Here is a 21,547-nt window from a genome sequence, read left to right on the forward strand (position 1 = left end):
CATATTCACACCTACTATGCCTGGAGGAATGATGTAAGGGACCCGTTTTAAAAATTATGTTTTGTTATTATGCTATTATTATTATTATTCTGTGCCAGTACTAGCAGTTGCACAGAACTGAACTCTTTCAGTCAAAGAGCTTGCACACCTCTTCCCACACAAAACTTAAACAAGGATCAATAATTTTTGAATTGTACAGGCGAAACACACCCTTGTGTCTACCTCACAGTATGCAGTTAGGAACACACCAACTGCTAAATAATAAATAATTGCAGCCAAACCCAGTAAGCAAAGTATACTCAAGTTCCTCCAACAGTGCTTCATAAATTAAAATTATAAGGATAAAAAAAGCCTTGTTGCTTTGCAGTGCTAGGTAATTTTTATTAATTTCCTATTACTTCCCTTTCAAAAGTGCTGTTATTCTAGATTTCCAGTTCACTTTTGAGGGAGGATGTGGACAAGTGAACAAGAGGTGTGGGAGTACTAAATCATCAGTGAGGTGCTTTGCATGAGAGCAAATCCTTGTGCAAGTCACTCTGCTCCCAGGGAGTCAAAGGACACTTGACAAAGCCACAGTCTTGGTTCAGAATCAGGGGCACGAACAGAACTCCAGAAATTCAAGTGCAAGCATTATCTAATTATTAGTTACTGCAAGAATATGATGCAACAAAAACTAAGAGGCAGGAAAAAAAATCTGAGGCAATCTGAGTGTAATAAAACATTAAGTCAAAGGAAAATATTTTGCAACAATTTTAATCTCAAGATTCTTCCAATCTGCAAAAGCCCAAACTTGAAGTATGTGTTGTAAGTGGACAAAAAGGCTGACCCTGCAGTTTCAATCAGCAAATGTCTATTGTGTTCCAAAAAAGTAATCTGATATTCCTGAATTAGTCAGAAATGACTGCTAATCTCTTAATACTAAAATACTGATAATCTCTTAACAATTTGATTCAGTATTTTTGTCATAGCTGAGACTAGGTCTTTTTTATTATGATGTGAAAACTTGATGGGGTAGAAATCCTGATGATGTAGCTACACAAAAAACAGCTTCAATACAATTCACTTCAAAATAACACTCACTGATGCATATTATACAGCATAAGTGTAAAAAAAGAACTGTGCACATTAAAGTGTTTACTGATTTTAGAGAGAACTATCTGTATGCAGTCCAAAACAACATGCAACCTTTAATGATACTGAAATCAAGGTTATGAAGAAAAATGGTGGTCTAACTTCAGACCAGAAATTAGGCTGAAATATCAGTAATTAAAGAAGATACAGAGTTTTTCAAGTGATATAAATGGTACCAAAGTTAAGCAAGCCTTACAATTACAATCATTCCAAATGCAAGTCTGCAGAACAGACTCACAGTGTAATGGCCATTCCATAAACTTCTGTGCATTCAACAAGAAAATACAAGCAAAATGTTTAGTAGCACATGGTGGCATAAAACAAGAACAGAACAGAAATTTTAGCTTGCAGGTTTGCAATCCTCCAAGTTACATACTTGTGTCACAGTAACAACCAAGCATACAGATAAATGCAGGTACTTAGCACAGTTTCTACAAAGTGACCCTCATTTTTTAAGCTGATGCTCTTGATCTTCTAAAAAAGGAACTGCAGCAACTTGGTGGACACAAAAATGAAATGGTGCATGTCAGAGACTTAGTGGTTCAACAGATTTTTCATATCAGTGAATCCGTCTGGATTCCCAAACTTGTTTAAAAGGAAGAGTAGGACTTGTTTATGCTTTTCAAGCTGTGGAATAAGCAGAAAGAGTTAGAAATATACAATTCTGGGAGTTTTTTAATTGCTGATTACAGATCAGGGTAGATGCTAATGGACAAACTCAGCTAAATACCATATTAATTCAATAAATAGATTTAGTTCCTTTCTGTTGTAAAGTCTTCTGGAAGGGGAAAAAGCCAACAGAACTGTAGCTGACTTCCCCTTGTCCATGTATATGTCCCTCCCCCCGTTTTTTTTCCTGAAGCAGCTTCCTCAAACCAAATTGATTAAATACTCAAATTAAGATTGAGATCACCATCTTAAATTGGGTAACAGAGAAAAGGGCCACTCCTGAGACTTCAAACACTTGAAAAATGAAGTAAGAGCTGTCTGTGGGGCAAAGTACAGCCTAATGAAGTCTGTGTGCTCTAAACACCATCCTCCCTCAGCTTCAGGGTGCTCTAATTATTACCATATATAAAAAACCTGAGAACAAGTGTCAAGATACATTTCACTAAACTCCCATGTTTCAGTAGCTATTATTCCCCCTACTCCCATTTGCTTCCTACACAGGGTTTCTTTTGAATTCTGGAAACATAAAAAAGTAAGTATTGCTTGGAGTAAATCTTACTTGCACTTTTAATTCTTTGCAGCAGCAGCTGATCTCACCTTCATTACCTACAAAAACCAGAGTGAATGAGCAAAATACACACATACACATTCCTTCCCTAATTTAAGAGGTGACATGTGGCATTGTCCAAGATTTTTAGAAGGAAAAGTCATTTAGCCACCCCATGCGCTTACAAGCTCTTCAGAATAAGCAAACTGAAGTAATCAAGCCAAAGTATGTACCTTGATGTTCACTGTGTGAGTTTTCAGCACTGCAGGATGTGACCAAACCCTCCTTTAGCAGTTTGTCAGCTACATTCACATAACCATTGTCCAAGTGCTTCTCCACTGTTACTAAATTAACATTTCCATTAATCCCTTTCACTGTAATTGTGACATGTTGCTTCAATAACAGTTTTTTCAACGTGTCAAGCACTAATGGAGACCACTCAGCTTTCTCTATTCCTGTGGAAAAAGGAAAATCAAGTCTGTTATATAAATAATTCCTTTAAGATATAACTTGAATCATATATATATGCTTTGGAAAATATGATGCTAAATTTTCCTAATATAAATAGCTGAAATTCTAGAGATAATGAACTAAAACCATGCTTTCTAAACCAGCTTTTACTGTGCTTACCAATATACTATTTCAGAAGATTGTCATGTTGTTTACCAGTATTAAGGAATGAACACTACTTCCAGAACAGGTAAAAAATGATAATGCTCACGAAAACTAGTCAGAGGTTTTTGGAGTGTGTTTTTTTTGCTTATTTTGGGGTGGTTTTCTTACCTGCAAGTGAACATGTAATAGTCTGAAAAGGCAGCTTTAAATAGGAATCAGTGATTGGCAGCACCTTTGAAAGGGGTAAAGTTTCTGTGTTGCCATAGTCTCCATACAGAACTTTCACTGCAGACTGGGAAGCTTCCAGAACAACAGCTCTGTACCAATTGCCATTACCTGAAAAGATTGGGACAAGAATGGTCACGTGTGAAGAATCATCTTAGAAACACAGTTTATCCCAAGAACAAGAAACTGTAGAGTTTTTAAAGAATTTTTAAATACTGTGGTAGATATATTAGAGGCCAATTGACAAGAAGCACAATTAAGAGATCCATAAGCACTTTCAAGTTGGTGTTTTTCCTTTGTCTACAGCAAAAATGAAAGCTGTGTTTTACACTGGCCAAGGAAATGGAAGGACAAACGATTGTCTCACCTGAAAACTGAGCACAACAGGCTTCACCCAGTTTTGGCTGGAAGGGCTGCTTGTTGCAAGATCTACAATAGTCTTCCAGTGAAACCAGCTCCTTAAAGAGCTTCTTTTGACCTACAGGAAAAACCCCACATTCACTAACCACATCTGGGTACAGTGAAGAGCATACTGAAGCCCCTGCTCCCCTCTTTGACATTTTTATACTTTCCTACTGTCCAAGATACATTTCTACATGGTTCAGTTCACTACACACAATTTTATTAACTAGCTTGCAACAGTGACTTCTTACTGGTATTAGGAACAATGAACACTTTTTCTTACCTTTATTTGGAAATGGTACAGCATAGAACAAGTCTGGGCTTACAACTTCAGTTACACAGACAGACATGGTTTCATCTACAGCCAATTCAATTGACTTCCAGTGCCCAAGTGAGGCTGCTAACAGAAATGGTAAAAAAATGCAGTGTTACCACTGTCCTCCAAACATACATATATTTTAAGGAAGTGTTATTTTATTTGATATTTATAATAATTTTTTGAATTTCAGACACAACTACCTGCCTTCCCTTCAGGAAGACAAATCTAAATCAAGATAAATAATGCTTACTTTGCTGTTCATAAACTGTTGGCATATAAAAGTAGCTAAAGTAAAAAACAGCTCAGAAAAAAGAAAAGAAGACCTTGAAAAGCAAACATGAGAAAAGTTTTAGTCATAGAAAACTTCTAATTCTCTGATTCCCACAGAGTCAAACAACATTCATTAAAGACACACAGATTTTTAACTTTCTTTTTTTGTCTGTAATGCCACCTGCAGGGCAGTTGGTGTTCAGCTGTAAGAACTGACAATATACCTAAAACTATGCATTGATATTAATGGTAGTTAAACAAGGAAATAACAGTTAAAGGCTGGAATACTGAAAATTCTTGTTAAATCTAAAAATTAACATTCCTTTAATTACCTTTCTGGTCAACAGATGTGTTTGGAAAGTCATTTTTATCTTGTAGAACTTCCTTTACAACCAGTTTTTCTGAAGTTAGTATCTCATTGATAATTGTTGGACAATCTGTGGAATTATCAGTAAGCACTACACCTGCCCCATCCTCAGAAAGGGAAGTTACTGTGGCTTGAAGCTCTAAGCCTGAAGTGTACATATGAAATCTTCTTGTAGCTTCTGGATTCCACTTGCTGTTTCCAGGCTTTATACCTGGGAAGTAAGAAACTGCTAAAATATCTTCATTCATTAATATTGACTTTCCTCAACATTATAATTTCATTTAAAAATACTTTAAAAATTTTCTTTAGAGCATACCCTGAAATATCAAGACTACTTTTACTACCCTAGGGCAACACATTGTCTTTCATCCTGTTAACTGCTCTCCCTCTTCCTCCTTTTATCTAAATGTCCACATTTTCTCAGGACTCCCAAGTTTTATCTTCTATATTTTATGATTCAGCCAAGTAAATCCTTTGCCTGAGCACAAACAACATTATTAAAACTGGTTTTGGATCAGTATAATCAGGCCTTTTTATCAAAGGAGCAGACAAAACCTAAGTGTTTTAAGGGTGGGTGGGCAGGGGAACAGCACAAGACACTTGAACAAAATGAGGTTTTGAGCTTTTTCCTGTTTCCACGTTTTTCATTTTTAAACCAAGCAGGCTACACCAGAAAGAAAGAGAAGTTCTGCAGAATTTTGATTGCTGTGGAAAAGGAATTTGCAAAACACTGAGAAACAGCAATACAGTGCCAAACTCTTCAGGAGTCAAATGAAAGAGAACTGAAAGGCCAACTAGCTTCACTAAAACACATCAGCTCTATTGCCTGCAAAAGCTTTGAGAAATAAAGTTGCACAAAAGCACTTTTACTCCTAGGAAGGCAACAACCAAAAAGCAGTAAGCATTACAGTTGAAGCAAACTGAACAAGCTCCCTTTTGAGCAGTAAAGCAGTAAGCAAAGTCCATGCAGATCATTCCAGAGAACTGCTCAGAGAAGAGAAAGCAAACAAAGAAACCCAAAAGAACAGAGTTCTGCACAGCATTCCCTGTCATCACCTCCTTCCCCCAAAGCAGCAAGTTTCTAAATGCAAGAGCTCTTGTAAGAGAAAATAAGATTCACCTGAGAGCCAGCATTTAATTGCTTGAAATGGGAGTTTTAGGAAAGAGGACGAGATCTGTCGGATGTTATCCCGTGGTACGTGCTCAGTGTTCCCATAGTCCACAAAGCTCACTCGAACACTTCCATCTGAAGTGACATTTTGCACCACAGCACGGTACCAGTTACCATCCTCTAATTTAAAGATTAAAAAAAATTAATAATTACTTCACACATTTGCTAAGTCTACCAGCATTCACTTGTTAGTAAAGAAATACAATTCTCTGCTGTCCTCTACTAATGTGAACTGTCAGCTGATTTTTCATGTTCACCCTATAAACACATAACTATTTTAGTCTGTTACTTGCCAGAGTAAAAAGCACAGCAAGGGTCTCCATTCTCAGGCTCAAAAACATCTGGTGGTGTTTTCTGACAGTATTCAGACAATGTTTTGTTAAGTGAGTTTAGAGCAAGTAACTCTGAAAATTAGAAAAAAAACAAAGATGAGATCAATGAAATGAGCTGACCTGAACTTTATCAATGCTGTTCACTCTACAGTTTACTCATAAATCTTCAAATGTACTCCTTGACTACATAAGCAAAGGAACAAACACCCCTCACTTTTTAAGAGCTGCCCCATATTTTTTGTTTGAATGCCTTTAGCTCCCTCTTCAGCCACTGAATTGTGTCACATTCTTTTTCTAGCATTTAAAATGCCAATGACTATCAGAAGTCTTTATACAGACTTCTGATAGAGAAACAAGATTACTTTTTAACTAATCCAACAGGAAGTAACATCCCAATAGCTGCATTTTCTCATTTTTCTGTTACAATTATTATATGTCTTAAAGTTTTTATAAATTATGAGAGCATACTAGAAAAGAGCTCCTGTAAATACTGTCTTGGCACAGGGAACTTGTCTCTTGCTTGCTTTTATTACCAGAATCACTAAATCATGAAGGGTAAAAAAGACCCTTCAAGATCATTTAGTGCAACCATCAACCCAGCAGCACCACAGTCACCCCAAGTACCACATCCAGATGCCTCTTGCACACTTCCAGAGACAATGACTCTATCACCTTCCTCAACAACTTATTCCATGCCTGGCCACTATTCCAGTGGAAAAAAAAATTAAGTTATCCTTTGGCTAGGTTATGGTAACTCTTTCACTTTCCTCTACTGCTTATCTTCAACATTTTCAGATTTCAATATCACGATCCAATTTCTTGGTCACTCCATTTGTATTCTTAGATTTAAACCTCAGAGCTTTGTGCTGTAAGCTTACTTGACACAGTAGTTCATTAGACCTATAATAAATAACAAACTAGGAAGCAAAGAAACTACCAGAAAGAATTAAGCTGAATAAACTTACCATGGCTGTTTGAAATCTGACAGTAGAATTCTCCAGGATTGTACACTGTACACACTATGACACTGAGTGTTTGGTTAAGAGTTAATTTAATCCACTTGCACATTCTTTTGTTTGTTGTGTCCTCTAGAGAGGACAGAAAAAAGCACAGAATGAAAAGAAATTAAAGTAACTTTTACAGGGAAAAAAACCCCATCCCAAATGCTCATTCACATCCTTGAATTTCTTGTTATAAACTGTCCAACAGACTAATTACCAGTGAGAGCCTCTTTGCAGACTAAAACCAAGAGAAATATGCCAGTTCTTTAATGTAATTCTTCATTATCAAAAAGAGCAAGCCATAGATAGCAGGGAAGAGTAATTACATACAGAAGTAAAGGCTAGCAGGCAACAGCCTGGGCAAGAGGGGCACTGGGGAACTTTGGTTCCTGGAAACAGGGTAGGGAGCATAGAAAAGGGAAACATCCATCACCAAGACTACTGGAAACAATCTGAGGAGGAAGAGCAAAAAAGACTACTAGAAAGACTGGTGGCAGAAGTTTGCAGTGAATATTATACTCAGGTACCTGAAAGAAACTTATTATTTCACACAAGTCGTAGAATACATCATGGGAACACTAAATCATGGCACTGGAGAACACACTCTGTTTAAAATCTGCATTCAACAGCTCTGGCTCAGTGATGGAAATGACAAAAAGGTGAGAGGTAACCAATAAACCAAGGAAGTACAAAACAGGCCCTTGATGAGGGACACAGATCAAAATGTGTTTAGATACAGCCAGGAAAGTTACTGTTTATTCTAATTTTTTGTAAGATTCCTTACTCTTCTGAACAAAGACAAGGAATAATTGTGTCCTAGCTACAAGGCCTCTAGTGAGAAAGATCAAAATTATTTGAACAGAGACTTGACAAAAAGTTTTCAGTACCAATGGATCAGAAGAGAATACATATGTTTGCCAGACACAGGATGGGAAAAAAAAGGAACTTAGCATGCTTCATAAGAGAGAAGCCAGGAATCTTCCCCAAGATTTCAAAGAAATTTAATGTAACTTTAGCAAAAATCTCTTGGATTGAAGCTTTGGTCACTAAATTCAAACAAGGCAATTTAAGCATAAACTTGAAGCTTTATAAGCTACTACAGTCAAATTTTCAAGGACTAAGTATGTGGTCTATGTGTAAAATATAGGACAATGAAGATGACAATAGAGCAAACATTATTTGCACTAATGGATAAGGATGTAGGAATAACTAGGTAATAACCAGCCATAACCTACTTCAACTGGAAATTGCAAGACTTCTAACAAGAGTAAAGTACCAACTTCCAAAAGCAGGCAATAACAACTTTGTTAAGAGTGCACACTTGGACACACACACAGATACACAATTCTTTACAGTTAAGTTGCTATGGATAAACTTTGGACTTGTGAGGGCTGGACTTGATGAGCCAGGCTGAAAAGCTCTCAGAGATAAGAGCTTGCATTCTCTGTACCCACTCTAGAAGAGGTGAACAATGCCAGGGCAGCAAGACATGTTCATACTCACCCTTGGCTTGCTCAACATCACTCCCTCTGGCTGCTGGTAAGGCCATGCTCAGCTCCTCAGCTGCAAAGCCTTCCTCAAGGAGAAGGCTTGATACATTTATTACTGGAGTACCTGAGGCATCTGTAAGCTCCACCACGGATTTAGAACTCTCTTTATCCACTACTTTTACTGTCAACACTTTGTCTTTCACCAGTCTTTTCATGTAGCAAGTACCTTCGGAGGTCCATGCTCCGAAGGGTGGGTTTACACCTAAAAAGTCACATAATGTGGAAAGGTTCTGAGGTCAGTCCAACTCTCACCAATGTGTGGACAGGTACAGCAACTGCAAGTACATTCTGAAATATCTGTCACATTTTGGAGATATGCCATGACAGTTAAGAATTCTGGAAATAATGCCTACCATCACCTCCATCCTTCCCCATGTTTCAATGTGAGATACTACAGGTGTGGTAGTTATGTAATAGCACTTGTTCTCCCCCTGTCTAGTTTGAAACTGCTAATCATTTACTTCATACCTGCCAGGCTACATCTTATGGCTTGAGCTGGCAAGTCCATCAAGCTTGGAATTATAGGACGAAGTCTGGTCAGTGGAAGAGAGTCAGAATTACCATAATCCATATAGTCCACCAAAACAGTGTCTTCAGAAGCATAAGCTGTAACAGCAGCACGATACCAAAGGTTGTCTTCTAGAAAGGAAGAGAGATGTAATATCTGAGAGCAGAATGATTTGGTTTTTGACAGACCAATATAAAAATACATCCATCTCAGTACAGCTCAGGACTACCAGGTGTTGGCTACAGTAGTATTTCGAGAAGGACAGAGCAGCAGCATTCCATATAATCCCATTTCTTCTGTGCTTCTTTTGGGGATTGAAATTTCAAAGATATACTTATTTCCAGTCGTGGGGAAACAGTACTTAACAACATAAAAACCCACAAACTTTCCATGATCTCTTAATAAGCTATTCTAAATAATCTGAATCCAATGTTAAGAGTTTTCTCAATAAAGGGACATTTTAAAATTGGTACTTTACAGATACAATTTTTCAAATCACTACCTAGCATTACCCACAGCTAAAAATCAGAGATAAATAAACTCTATATAAAACATTTCTAAACATAATTACAAAATGTATCTTTTGGGTAAGAAATTTAAGCGACATAACTTAGTATTTTCAGTCCATTTTTACCTGTGAACTGGGCACAGCACACATTGCCAGCAGCAGGACGGAAAGATGGAGTACTGGGAATTTTGCCACAGTATTCATTAAGGGATGCTTCAAGCTCAGCAAGTTGACCTGATGTTAAAATACACAGGTTTTGGAACATAGCCTGTCTTGCAATTATTACAGAATAATTAAGCTCAAAGCCTGGAAGAACATCTTATAGTCTAATGGAGATAATTTCAAATGTTTAACATTGATCAGAGTAGGGCTCTTCAATCATTAACATCCAAGAGAGTCCTCATGTGTGTCTGAGGAATCACAGCAGCAGTGAACAGACAGGGAAAACCAGGGATGGATTTTTCAGCAAAGGGACAAAGCTGAAGCCAGTGCAAATTAAAAGCAAGCTAGTGGAGGCATGCCAAGAAGAAACCAAGGAAGACAGCTCTTCCAACAACAGGCAGATGAGGAGGTAGGCCACTTCTTCCCAAAGGACAGAGTACAGGTCACCCAGAATTAAAAGGCTGCACATGGACACAGAAGAAAAATTCACCTTCTTCCAGCCACTCCCTACCAAAGAGAAAAATGCCATACCAGGCATTCTACACCCCACTTCCAACCCATCACTTACGGGCACTTTGCATCCGCTGACAAAAAAAGGTGTCTGGACTTTGAATGTGAGAAACCACACCAGAAAATTCTTCTCCAATACTTAAAGAGACAAACTTGGTAATTGAATTAACACGGTGAGAAGAGTCTTCATCTTCAGGTATTTTTTTTTCACCTCCCTTTGAATGGTTTTCTGATACTGCACGTAAAAAAGAAAAAAGGTTGCCAATCAAAAGCTACCTGACTTTGAAAATATAAACATACTGATATAGTTTATTATTTTTATTGATGCTTTGGACTTGGAAGGCTCCTGTCATATTATGAAATTAATGCTCACATAATAACCACTATACAAATGTTTTATACTATTAAAATGTCTATGAGCTAATGTCAGCAGTGACCTGAAGCTCCATTAGCCAACATTTTTAACTTTGAGGTGATGCTAGTGAGCAGCTAGAACATCATGCAGTACAGGAGGAGCTAAAATTCCCAAGTTTAGTTTGGTTTGCTTGCTTACCTCTTGGAGAGTCTACTTTGGCATCACTTCCTGAAGTTAAATGAGACTTCATTTCTAAGGGAACTTTATTTAGGCAGTCTTCTAAAATATAGATCAAGAATAAATGATTTATCACACAAAATAGCCATCAGCTAGTTTCCCTTCAGAACCATCCTCTGAGCCAGATCTATATTCCTATCACAAGGTGAGCATGTTCTACTTATTTGTTCAGCACTTAATGTTTAAAATGCAAAACAAAGGTAATTTCAGAGTAGCTCAACTACTTGAGTTTTCTGAGCACATTCACAGCTCCAAGACTGTCTGACTTCATAAAATGAGAGAAGCAGTAATAACCAACATTTACTTGCAGTCACTAAAGACTGTGAGCTGAAAAACTGATTATTGCTTTTTAGACACGAGGATTCATAACTTACTTCATTATTTACAACAATGGGTATGTAATGATTTAGTCAAGATGTCTTTGTAAATCTTGGTTTCTCAGCTGAATGCATGAAGCAGCATTCCAAACTTTCAATACCATTATTTTCAAATTAAAACCTCAATACAGGTGTTTCAGCTGCTTATAAAGTCTGGAATAAATGCATGGGACATTTCAAGAATGCAGTGACATTTATGTAATCTTCTCTCCAAAAGGTTAGCAGGTTACACATCACTTCACCACTAGTGTGCTGTGAAGCAACCAAATGTGAACTATGCCCAGCACAATCCTTAATCAGTTGAATTTCCAGGGGACTAAAGTGAACCATCCTTTGAGAGACTGCACAGTATTACATGGAGATAAGCTTCCTGCACATGGGCAAGTTTAGCAAGCTAGGAGCATCAACCACCACATCCCTGCATGTTTCTGTGGGCTGCAGATCAATTAAATGAATGTGGTCTTGGCACTCCATCGTTCTGTCTGCAGCCAGAGGAAAATGTAAACAACAGTCTTCCACAAAAGGTGACAAAAGGTACACCTTGCATGTACTGATCTGCTTTGACAGCCAAACCCAGCTCAACTGAAAATCTGCATTCTGACTCCTCAAAGCTCTTGTGCTTGGCTTGGCTCTCACTGAAGCTTGCTAAGTTAGAAATATAAACATGCTTATAGAGTTCTCCAACTGGATACAGCAATATCCAATGATTGTTCTTTCTTTGGAATACTTAGTGAGCATGTATGAAATATAATGAAAGCTGGTAAAATCCTACATGAAACTAGAAATTGACACTAATTTTTAAAGAGTTAAAATGTATGAGAAAGAAACAAAATAGTACCAAATTTTCATGCATCTATTAAAACAGAAAAATAAACAAGATTATCCAGAACACACTGAAGTTAATACAATTCTATTGGAAAAGTAACCTTACTAAAATTTAAGGTTATTAAGCTTAGCAAGGTATTTCAGGCACTGACATTTTATGGAAAGGTGAAAAAGTAGAATTGAAAAAAAAAAAAGAAGTCAAGGGAGAGGTTGGGAAAGCAGCAAGAGGGAGGAGAGCAAAAGAAAAAAAACAGGTGTTATCTTTCACACGTGTTAGGGAGGGGTGTGAACATAAAAGCCTTAATTATGGTGAGTTATTTTACCCACACAACCCAGCACTCACCAGAATCTGGAAGTACAACATCTACAGCAAAACTCAACCTCACTTCCTCCTGCAATATATCACACCAGTTAGTGAACAGTGCCTTCCTTTGAGCTGAGATCATATGAGCACAGCAGATCCAGTCAAGACATAGTCAAAACTGTATGACATACCTTAAGATAAACTCCTGTCTTGGTTTTGCTATGACTTAAACTGTAATCAAAGAAAAATATGTCAGTTTGAAGAACCAAAGACTGACAAGTAGCATTAATAATACAATCTACTTGCAAATAGATAAAAAGCTGTGTTCATAGTATGTGATTTTTGCCAACCTTTATTCCTCATCCACTAAAATGCATTAGAATTACAAATCTGGTAATATGTAATAATGACAGGCATAAGATAATGCAGTACTAGCTTAAGAATAAGCAACATATTTTACTCATATTTTACTGTACTAGTGCCTTCCCATGGTCATTTATGTTGTAGTGGGAGAGATTGTCTTTCTGTGAAGATTATTTGGCAGAACTTTTACAAACTTACTTCTGTTTAAGGGGATCACAAACTACTCTGTGTGCTGGCCAGTCTTTTTTCTGACAGTCTGCAGAGCAATAGTATGTTTGCAGACACTGTGAGCATCTGAGCTTTCCTAAAACAAACAAACAAAAAAAAAAAAAAAAAAAAAACCAAAAAAAAAAGACAAGAGAAGTCTGAGCAAAACATGTACTGGAAGGAAGAACAACTTTTTAAATAACTGCTCTACAAAACAACTCCCCTGCAATTCTAAGCACATACAAATAGGTATTTGTGTTGATATACAGCTATCAGAGATTGCTGCCAAATTCCTTCTACATTTAAGGGAAAAAAACCCACCACTTTTGATAAAGAAATGCTCTCTTCTGCTTGTCAGTTCTGTTACTCCAACTATGTTCTGAATAGAATATACTTGTGTCTGAGAGTTAAAAATATTCATCCATTTAAAGACATATTGAGCAAACCTGGTCTGGTTGCACTGATACATGTACTGTATGTCACAGGACAGCAGGCACTTACCAAACAGACCACAACGATGGCAAGTGCCCCCTTTAGGGGGTGGTACTAACAAACTCAAGAAACTCTTATCATAGCAAATAGAAAAAGCACTCTTAGAGGAACATTGCAATTTCTTTGGCTTCCCATTAATCCAATTAGAATGTGACACCTGTGGAAGAAAAACCTCAAGTCATTCTTACTGGAAAAAGCCTGCCCATTAGGGTAGAAATATTCTAATATACAAAAACATAACAACAAAAGGAGACAAAACTTTTAAGTTCTAGGAAGAGAAATACATGCTGATAACTCCTGCTACCTAGAAATGCTCAGAATACTTGGGGCAACTATAAAGTGAAATAACTCACAGTATTTTCTTTATCAGCTGCAGCTATGCAGTTCTCTCTACCAGTTTTGTCTTCCATAGAACTTCCTAGAAGCAGAAGTATTTGCAAAGGGATCTGATTAACAACACTAACACATGCCTATGTTATGGAATATTTGCAGGAAGAAACAAGGCCCTTGGCTACTCCTACTATTCTGCCAGCCCATTTGAGGGAATGGAGATGCTTGGACCTTGACACACTCTGGAAGTCACTTGTTTTCATTCTGATACCACATTTACTCAATCATGCAATCAGTGGTATTATTAAAACAACACTTTCACCTTCTGTGCTTATCACTCAATACTGAGAAACAAAACACTCTGAAACAAGATACTCTGACTTTCCAGTGAGTGCCTTATAAACCTTGTGGTCTTTCCTGTGAGGTTTTTCTTTACCAAACAACTCTTAGAAGATATTCAGCTAAGCCTGCATATCAATATAGCAGGAACTCTGTTTTGGTAAGTGGGCAACTCATCCACCTACAAAGAATTTGTTTCTGGTCTAGGCTACATATACCACTCAAATCTTGTTCCAGTCTGGCAGGCCTGTCCAAGGTCTCCACTGAGACAATATAAAGCTTTCATGGCCTTTTTTCCCACCTGGAAGCAAGTAAATCTTGTAAACTCTGCCTGAACTAAAACTCTTGCCTAACACAAAATCAAATTTCATGAACTCTCCAGACCCAATATGTTTGCACATAAAGCTAGTTCAGATGGCCCAAAATGAAGCCTTTCCCTCTCCCCAACTTGGAGTAAGAGAACATGGATCAGACAGTAGCAAGGTACTTAAGAGGCAAGAAGAATTGCTGAAGGAACTGCAACTCCCATATATTGGTCCAAATTCTCTAACACTTCAATTATCCTGGTGGGTTTTTTAGATTCTGAGGCATTTCAGCAGGCACAAGTTTGGATAATTAGGAGTTATATTTACAAGCCATACTCATACTGATGATGTGTATCAATAATAAAGCATATACACAACCACAGAAGAATAAAGTCAAGATACCTCTGTCAAGCTTAGGACAAAGTCTCTCTTACTGCACTTGTGCTGTTGTTAAAACTTTCTGTACTGTTTCTACATTTGTCAAAAGTACCCTGTATTGTTTGCTTACAAAATATTGGATTTTGTTAAATATTTCAGAAACTCAGCCTCAAAACTGAAAGTTTTTCAACAGTAAGTTTGTACCTGTGACCCTGTTGCTTAAATCTGCATCTGCAACTTTGTTATGTTGAAGATTATGTGGTTCTGGCATCACGTAAAGGTTGACATTAGAGTATGACCAAAGGTGGCTGTGGGCCAGGTAACTGCAAAAGCATGGATTTAAAGATTAATTCAGGCAGGCACACAAATTAAAGTATTTTTGGGTCATATTCTGAAGATTTATTTAAGCATTCATTTTGGAAGGATAATTCTCTACCATCTATTTCTTTTGTTTGCACAGCAAACCATTTTCTGCGCTAAAGAACTCAACAATGAATACTGCAGATTAAATGAAGAAAACTCCTTTAGAAGAGGAACACACTGACAAATAGGAGCAGCCATCAACACCTGCATGTGAAGCTCACTGTGTCTCTGGAAGAGACCTCTCTGTACTTTTGTTAAAAAAGTTTGTAGTAATAAAAAAGCACGGGCTGCACTCCTGGGTTCCTCATGCCCTGAGGGGAACCACTGCCCCAACAGCGGCTGCTGAGGGGAAGCAAAGCCCTGGGCTCTGCCGAAATGCATTTTCGGCACCTGCTTTCCTAATGCTAAGATGCACTATAATTGTTTTAAATTAAAAGCATAGGCAAAAACAAACTAAAACGAACCTGCGAATAAAGCACAGTAGTCTAAGTGACACTGCACACCAACTCCACCAGAAAAGTGCTTTCAACAACTGCAATTAAATAAGTGCTATTAAAATTAAGTGATTCTAAAGTGATTTTTAAGTGATTAAAATTAACCGATTTTAAGTAATCATAATAAAATTAGACAGCCCCGTCCTACGGCCTGCACCCAAGCTCGCAGCCAGCCCCGCCACCTGCGGCCCTCTCTCCCCTCAGCAAAGCGCTCACCCCGGGCCGCCCCCGGCTCCTTTCCCGGGGGAAAGCGAAGCTCCCACCCCCTGCCCCTCTCTCCCCCGAAAGCAGCGCTCACCCCGGGCCGCCCCTGCCCCTCTCTCTCCCCAGAGGAGCGCTCACCCCAGGCCGCCCCTGCCGCCCCTCGGAGCAGCGCTCACCCCGGGCCGCCCCTGCCCCTCTCTCTCCCCAGAGGAGCGCTCATCCCGGGCCGCCCCTGCCGCCCCTCGGAGCAGCGCTCACCCCGGGCCGCCCCTGCCCCTCTCTCCCCCGAAAGCAGCGCTCACCCCGGGCCGCCCCCGGCCCCTGCCGCCCCTCGGAATAGCGCTCACCCCTGGGCCGCCGCCTCGCCCGACGGCGCTGCCCCACGCGGGAAGCAGGGCCGGGCGCTCACTCGAGGACCGCCAGCGGGAAGATGAGAAGCAGCGGCCCCCGCAGGCCAGCGACGTCTGCAGGCGGTCCCGGCGGGCCCGAGCCGCTCATTCCGCCCCGCCCAGGTGGGACCCCGGTGCCCAGGGGCGGAGCGGGGCCTGTGCTGCTGCCCGGCCGCCCGCGGTGCCGCCATCGCGGCCGGGGAGGGGCGGCCTGCGGTGCCTTGTACTGGACCGGGTTATTCCAAGCCCTGACCTGGCCTTGAACACTTCCAGGGATGGGGCATGGGGCATCCACACCTTCTCTAGGTAATCTTGTGTCAGGGCCTCACTACCCGCACAGCGAAGGATTTCTTCCCAACATCTAATGTAAACCTATCCTCTCTCAGTTTGAAGCCATTCCCCCATGTGCAGTCACTAAGTGCCCTTGTAAAAAGTCCCTCTTCAGCTCTCTTGTACCTTTAGGTTCTGGAAGGTGCTCTGAGGTCTCCCCCGAGACTCCTCCAGGATGAACAGCCCCAGTTCCCAGCCTGACCTCATAGCAGAGGTGCTCCAGGCCTCTGAGCATCTTTGTGAATTACTCATGGTTGAACCAGTAACCCCAATTTATTTGATACAAATTCAGAAAATGGCTGGGAGAGCTATGCAAAAAGCTGAAATTTGATACATAAAATTGATGCATTTGTATTTTAAAGTATTTGAATTTCGCCCTGCAGCCAAGAACATAAATCACTTCATTTCCCATTTCTAACCTATTCTCATTTCCCTTTGTCCTTTTTCCTCTTTCTTTTCTATACAAGGTGTTTTCCCCTTTTCTTCAACTTTTGTCTCCCATCTTCATGGGAAAATATACTTCATCCTCAAGACTGCTGCAGTTTTATGCTACTACTCAGACATGATCTCAGGTGTTCTCAGTGCTGTGCAATTAAGCTTTCACCAAAAAATAAATTAATCTGATCTATTTTAGTGCCTACATTGTTGTACTTATTATTAACGTGTATAAAATCAGTGATGGATTTTATTGTTACATGTTCTGTACAGCAGGGAATAATTATCTCTGTTCACAGAGAAGTAGCTGAAGCATAGCTATTTTGCCTTAAGTCATTTGGCATCTGGCTGTGACAGTGTTTCAGTCTAAATTATCTGTATTTAAGTCTAGGATCCTGTCTGCCAAACTAAGCATTCTCAAAAGTGAACAACACATCTGAGGGCTGCTGAGTTTTTCTCTCAGTGGTTAAGATACCACCTAATAAAGTCAGAGTGAAGACTCTTCCTGGCTCACATGAACCTCCAGCCTGAGCAAAGCTGAGTGGATCAGAGGCTGCCCTTACAACAAGAAGGAAAACTAGGTAGGAATTGGTGGGATTTCAAGAAACCCACATGGCAAATTGTTCAGTATTGCATATCAGAGTAGGCACACACCTTTATGTGGGAGATTGTGGGGAGACAGGGTGATCATGGTCACACAGCCTTCATCATCTCCTTGCCTCTTGTTCCTCTGTCCCCAAGATTAGCCCAGTAATCCTCATGCCTAGGAAGAACTAATACCAGGTAGGCACTAAGAAATACTTCTCTGTCATTCAAAACTCTCTCTCAAAAAAAAAATTAGGCTTTCTTTATAGCTTAAAACATCTAGACAAGATGATCCAGCACCCTGTCCAGCTGAATCTTAAAATTGTCCAGCATTGGGAATCCACCATTTCTTTGGGGAGATTATTGCAATGGCTGTTTATTCTTATGTGAAACATTTTACTCCTTTGGTCCTTTGACACCAGTGGTCTCAGAGGAGTGTGGGGTATCACTCAGCACATCTGCTGTTTGAGCCACCTCATTGTTCTCCCTTAAAGTGGAGTTGCTAACACTTTAGCTGAAGGAGAAAAAATAGCTTTGTAAGCCCTTTCAGAGGGCAAAGCTATAGAAATACTCTGGATAATTAACAAATGTCATCTAAAACATGAGCAATCAGATGAACATTTCCTTTCCTTTTTCTTATATAATAAAGCATAAGCCAAAAGCCAGAACTACAACCTTTTGAATATGTGGGCCAAATTCTGCTTCTGCCTCTGCAATGCAGAGCTTGTCTGCAGCAGACAAGTCTGTTGTGTAGGACTGCCTGTCTTTCAGATGGCAAGTTCTCTCACTCAGGAATTGTTTTCCTCAGCATTTGTACATGCCAAATAAGAGCTATGGCTGGCTAATTAGGAGGTCCAGTAATTCATTTTGTTTAACATCATGTAAAAGTGGTTTGGGGAAGGACTCTGTGACCTGTCACTATCATTCCCTAAGTATCTGTGGCCACCTCCTGGGGATATACTCTTCACATGAAAATGTGGCTTAAGCACAGGTATTATAAGAGTCAGAACTCTCAACATCAGTTCTGGGACTAGAGCTATGGGGAGTCCAGCTGAGTACAAAAAAGTCCTTTTCTTCTGCCTTTAAGGAAGAACTGCACTAACCAGGCTCTATTTTCTTAACCTGATTTTAATCCTTCTCTAAAAAATGCCCAGAGTAAAAGGCAAAAATCAGATTAAATTTTGCCAGGTCTGTTGGAACACACTAAACACACACAGGTAACATCAGTGGGACTGCAGACAAAGTGTACAGCAAAGTAAAAGCACAAATCTTAAAAAGACTAGGGCCAGAGTATACTGATGTCTCTGTCTTTAAACAACTTGAAAACCAAATAAGAAAAGAAGCATTTGGGCACTGAAGTGACTGTGTTACAGAGCAGCAGTATGAACTTTGCAGCTCAGCTGCAGAACAGCAGCAGTGGTGGCAAAGAACCCTTTCTGAAAGCAAAGCTTAGACTTGTGCTGCATGGCAATTAGCAAGTGAGCGTTGCATGGCACCGCTTTCTGAAAAAAGACAATTTTTACTTATTTCTGTTCCACACCTGATTTTTTATGTATTTTTAGAGAGATGGAATGCACAGTATAATTTAAGCAAATCAAGGGCTAGACATTTGCCTTTAAAGTGTTATTTGGAGGTTAAAGTTGAGGGCATGAGTGTTCTCTGCAACCTACTTCCATTTGTGCTTTCAAATTAATGTTTTTAAAGATATATGACTGACTCCTTTGGTGCTTAGAGGTGATGGCTAGGACATTGCTTACTTACCTGAAGCAGTATTAGGTCTCCCAGAATAATGGACACTGAAAGATTTATAGTTATTACAGCACTGAAAGGTTATTCCAAGCCCAATACAAATTGATTTTTTTCTACAATTCCACTGTTCTTTTAAAGGATCAGTTAAAATGTTTTGTCCTGGTTTCGGCTGGGATAGAGTTAATTTTCTTCCTAGGAGCTGGTACAGAGCTGTGCTTTGGATTTAGGATGGATTTAGAACAATGTTGATAACACACTAATGTTTTTAGTTTTTTCTAAACAGTGTTTACACTATTGTCAAGGACCTTTCAGCTTCTCATGCCCTGCCAGCAAGAAGCTGGGGTGGGAGAGGGGGGGAAACGCAGCTGGGACAGCTGATCCCAGCTGGCCAAAGATTATTCCATACCAAATGGCATCATCCTCAGTACATAAACTGAGGAATAGCTGACCAGGGAACAGTTTGGGAAGTGTCTGGGCATCAGTCAGTAAGTGGTGAAAAATTGCATTGTGTATCACTGGGTTTGTATATATTATCATGATTATTATTTTATTTTCTGTCACATTGAACTGTCTTTATCTCAACCCACAAGTTTGAGTCTTCCAATTCTGAAACTGGAGAGGGGAGTAAGCCAGCAGCTTTGTGGGGCCTACTTGTTGGCTGGGTTAAACTACAGGTTTTAAGGAGAATTTTCTAGGACCCCCAAATTTGCAGTTGCAGCTCTGAAATTCCAAATGCCTAGAAAGAATATGGAGAAAAAGAACTTGCTCTGAAATAACTCTCTCAATTAATGTTTGTAAGTGAAGTTATGCAGCACATTCTACTTTGAAGGTCATCTGTGATACCAAGTGAAGAAATCATCACTGCATCATTGGGTAGGTGATGTTTTTATACATGTAGGTATGTGTATACTTTTATACATATATAAAAATAAATTAGCCAAAATAAAGCAACAGTCTGATCTAACATCAAAGTTAGCCTTGCTATGAGTAGGGGATTAGACTAGGTAATTTACTGAGATCCCTTCCAACCTGAATTATTCAGAAATTTTAACTTGCTTTTCTATTGTTATGTTTAAGGAGAGGTGCCAATGCTCATTTTAGCTGAGCTGGTATAGCAAATACAACTGCTTTCACTTAGCAGATTGTCTGCTAAGGTATTTTTTCAATTTATTTTTTATTAAATAAAATGGCATTTATGCCATGCTCTGGATTCCAAAAAGCTTTGTGTTCCACTGAAAAACTGCTGATCCCAGCACTGAAATCCAGTCCAGATTTTTGATGCCCAGCAAAATTTTCACTTTTTTTTTTTTTTTTTAATCCAATCAGAATGAAGTCCCAGCAGGTGCTAAGTGAAGCTGTTTATTAACATTACTGGATTGACTCTTGCATGGTATGTGGGTGCAAAAGGTTTTGACATAATGTGCAGGGGTTGGTTATAGAGAATGAGATGCTGTTTACTTAAGGTAGAAGATTCTATTTGTCATTAATTGTGCATTGGATCTTGAAAAAAGGAGAGGCATCTTTGTAACCATCTCTCTGAAAACTGCTGGGGTGAAGAATCCCTCCTGCAAGGCAGCTGCTCAGGGCTGTGGGTTTAGACAGTGCCATGGGATGTCTGACATGAGATCCCTTGTTAACAGAAACACATGTTTAAATAGGAAGAGAAAAAAAAAAAAAAAAACAACCCATCCAGACGGAAACAATTTATAGACGCATGCCTGGAATTGTCTTGTGTGAAATGACAGAATCGATTAGGTTGGAAAACACTTCTGAAATCACCGAGTCCCGCCCGTGACCCAACACCACCAGAGCACTGAGTGCCACGGCCGGGCTTTCCTCAAACACCTCAGGGACGGTGACTCCACCACCTCCCTGGGGTGTCTGTTCCGGTGTCTGATCGCCCTTCCTGTGAAGGAATTCTTCCTAATGTGCACCCTAAATGTCCCCTGGCGCCGAGCGCACTAACATCGCAGCACGATGTCCTACATCCAACCGCTGGCAGCTTCTAGCTCCGTCAGTGGATCGCGGGCTTTCGGCGGCGCGGGTGGGAACGCGGCAGCAGCACGAGGGCGAGGGAAGGCGACGAGACGGGTCCCGCGTCACCGGCTGGTCGCGGTGGCCGCCGCGATGGCCCGTTCGCCCCCAGCCCATCCCGAGGCACAGCGGCCCCCGCAGGGCAGGGCCGGCCCCGCCGCCCGG

The 21,547-nt window shown here is 39.9% G+C and overlaps 1 protein-coding gene across 1 annotated transcript; it reads right to left on the minus strand.

Moving 5' to 3' along the window:
* Positions 1 to 737: 737 nt before the first annotated feature.
* On the minus strand, positions 738 to 21,499 carry TDRD1 (tudor domain containing 1). Its single transcript, XM_077183562.1, is given in 25 exon segments — positions 738 to 1,758; positions 2,360 to 2,406; positions 2,581 to 2,802; positions 3,131 to 3,298; positions 3,555 to 3,665; positions 3,873 to 3,989; positions 4,511 to 4,756; positions 5,666 to 5,836; positions 6,010 to 6,120; positions 7,014 to 7,136; positions 8,553 to 8,801; positions 9,068 to 9,238; positions 9,742 to 9,849; positions 10,346 to 10,522; positions 10,841 to 10,921; positions 12,425 to 12,473; positions 12,577 to 12,616; positions 12,947 to 13,052; positions 13,457 to 13,604; positions 15,627 to 15,694; positions 16,037 to 16,056; positions 16,097 to 16,140; positions 16,232 to 16,348; positions 16,350 to 16,475; positions 21,335 to 21,499. Coding segments are annotated over 25 exon segments (3,078 nt in total). The 3' UTR covers positions 738 to 1,665.
* Between the last annotated feature and the right edge of the window lie 48 nt (positions 21,500 to 21,547).

Source organism: Agelaius phoeniceus, chromosome 9 (genome assembly GCF_051311805.1).
Source record: "Agelaius phoeniceus isolate bAgePho1 chromosome 9, bAgePho1.hap1, whole genome shotgun sequence".
Classification (NCBI taxonomy): Eukaryota; Metazoa; Chordata; class Aves; order Passeriformes; family Icteridae; genus Agelaius; species Agelaius phoeniceus.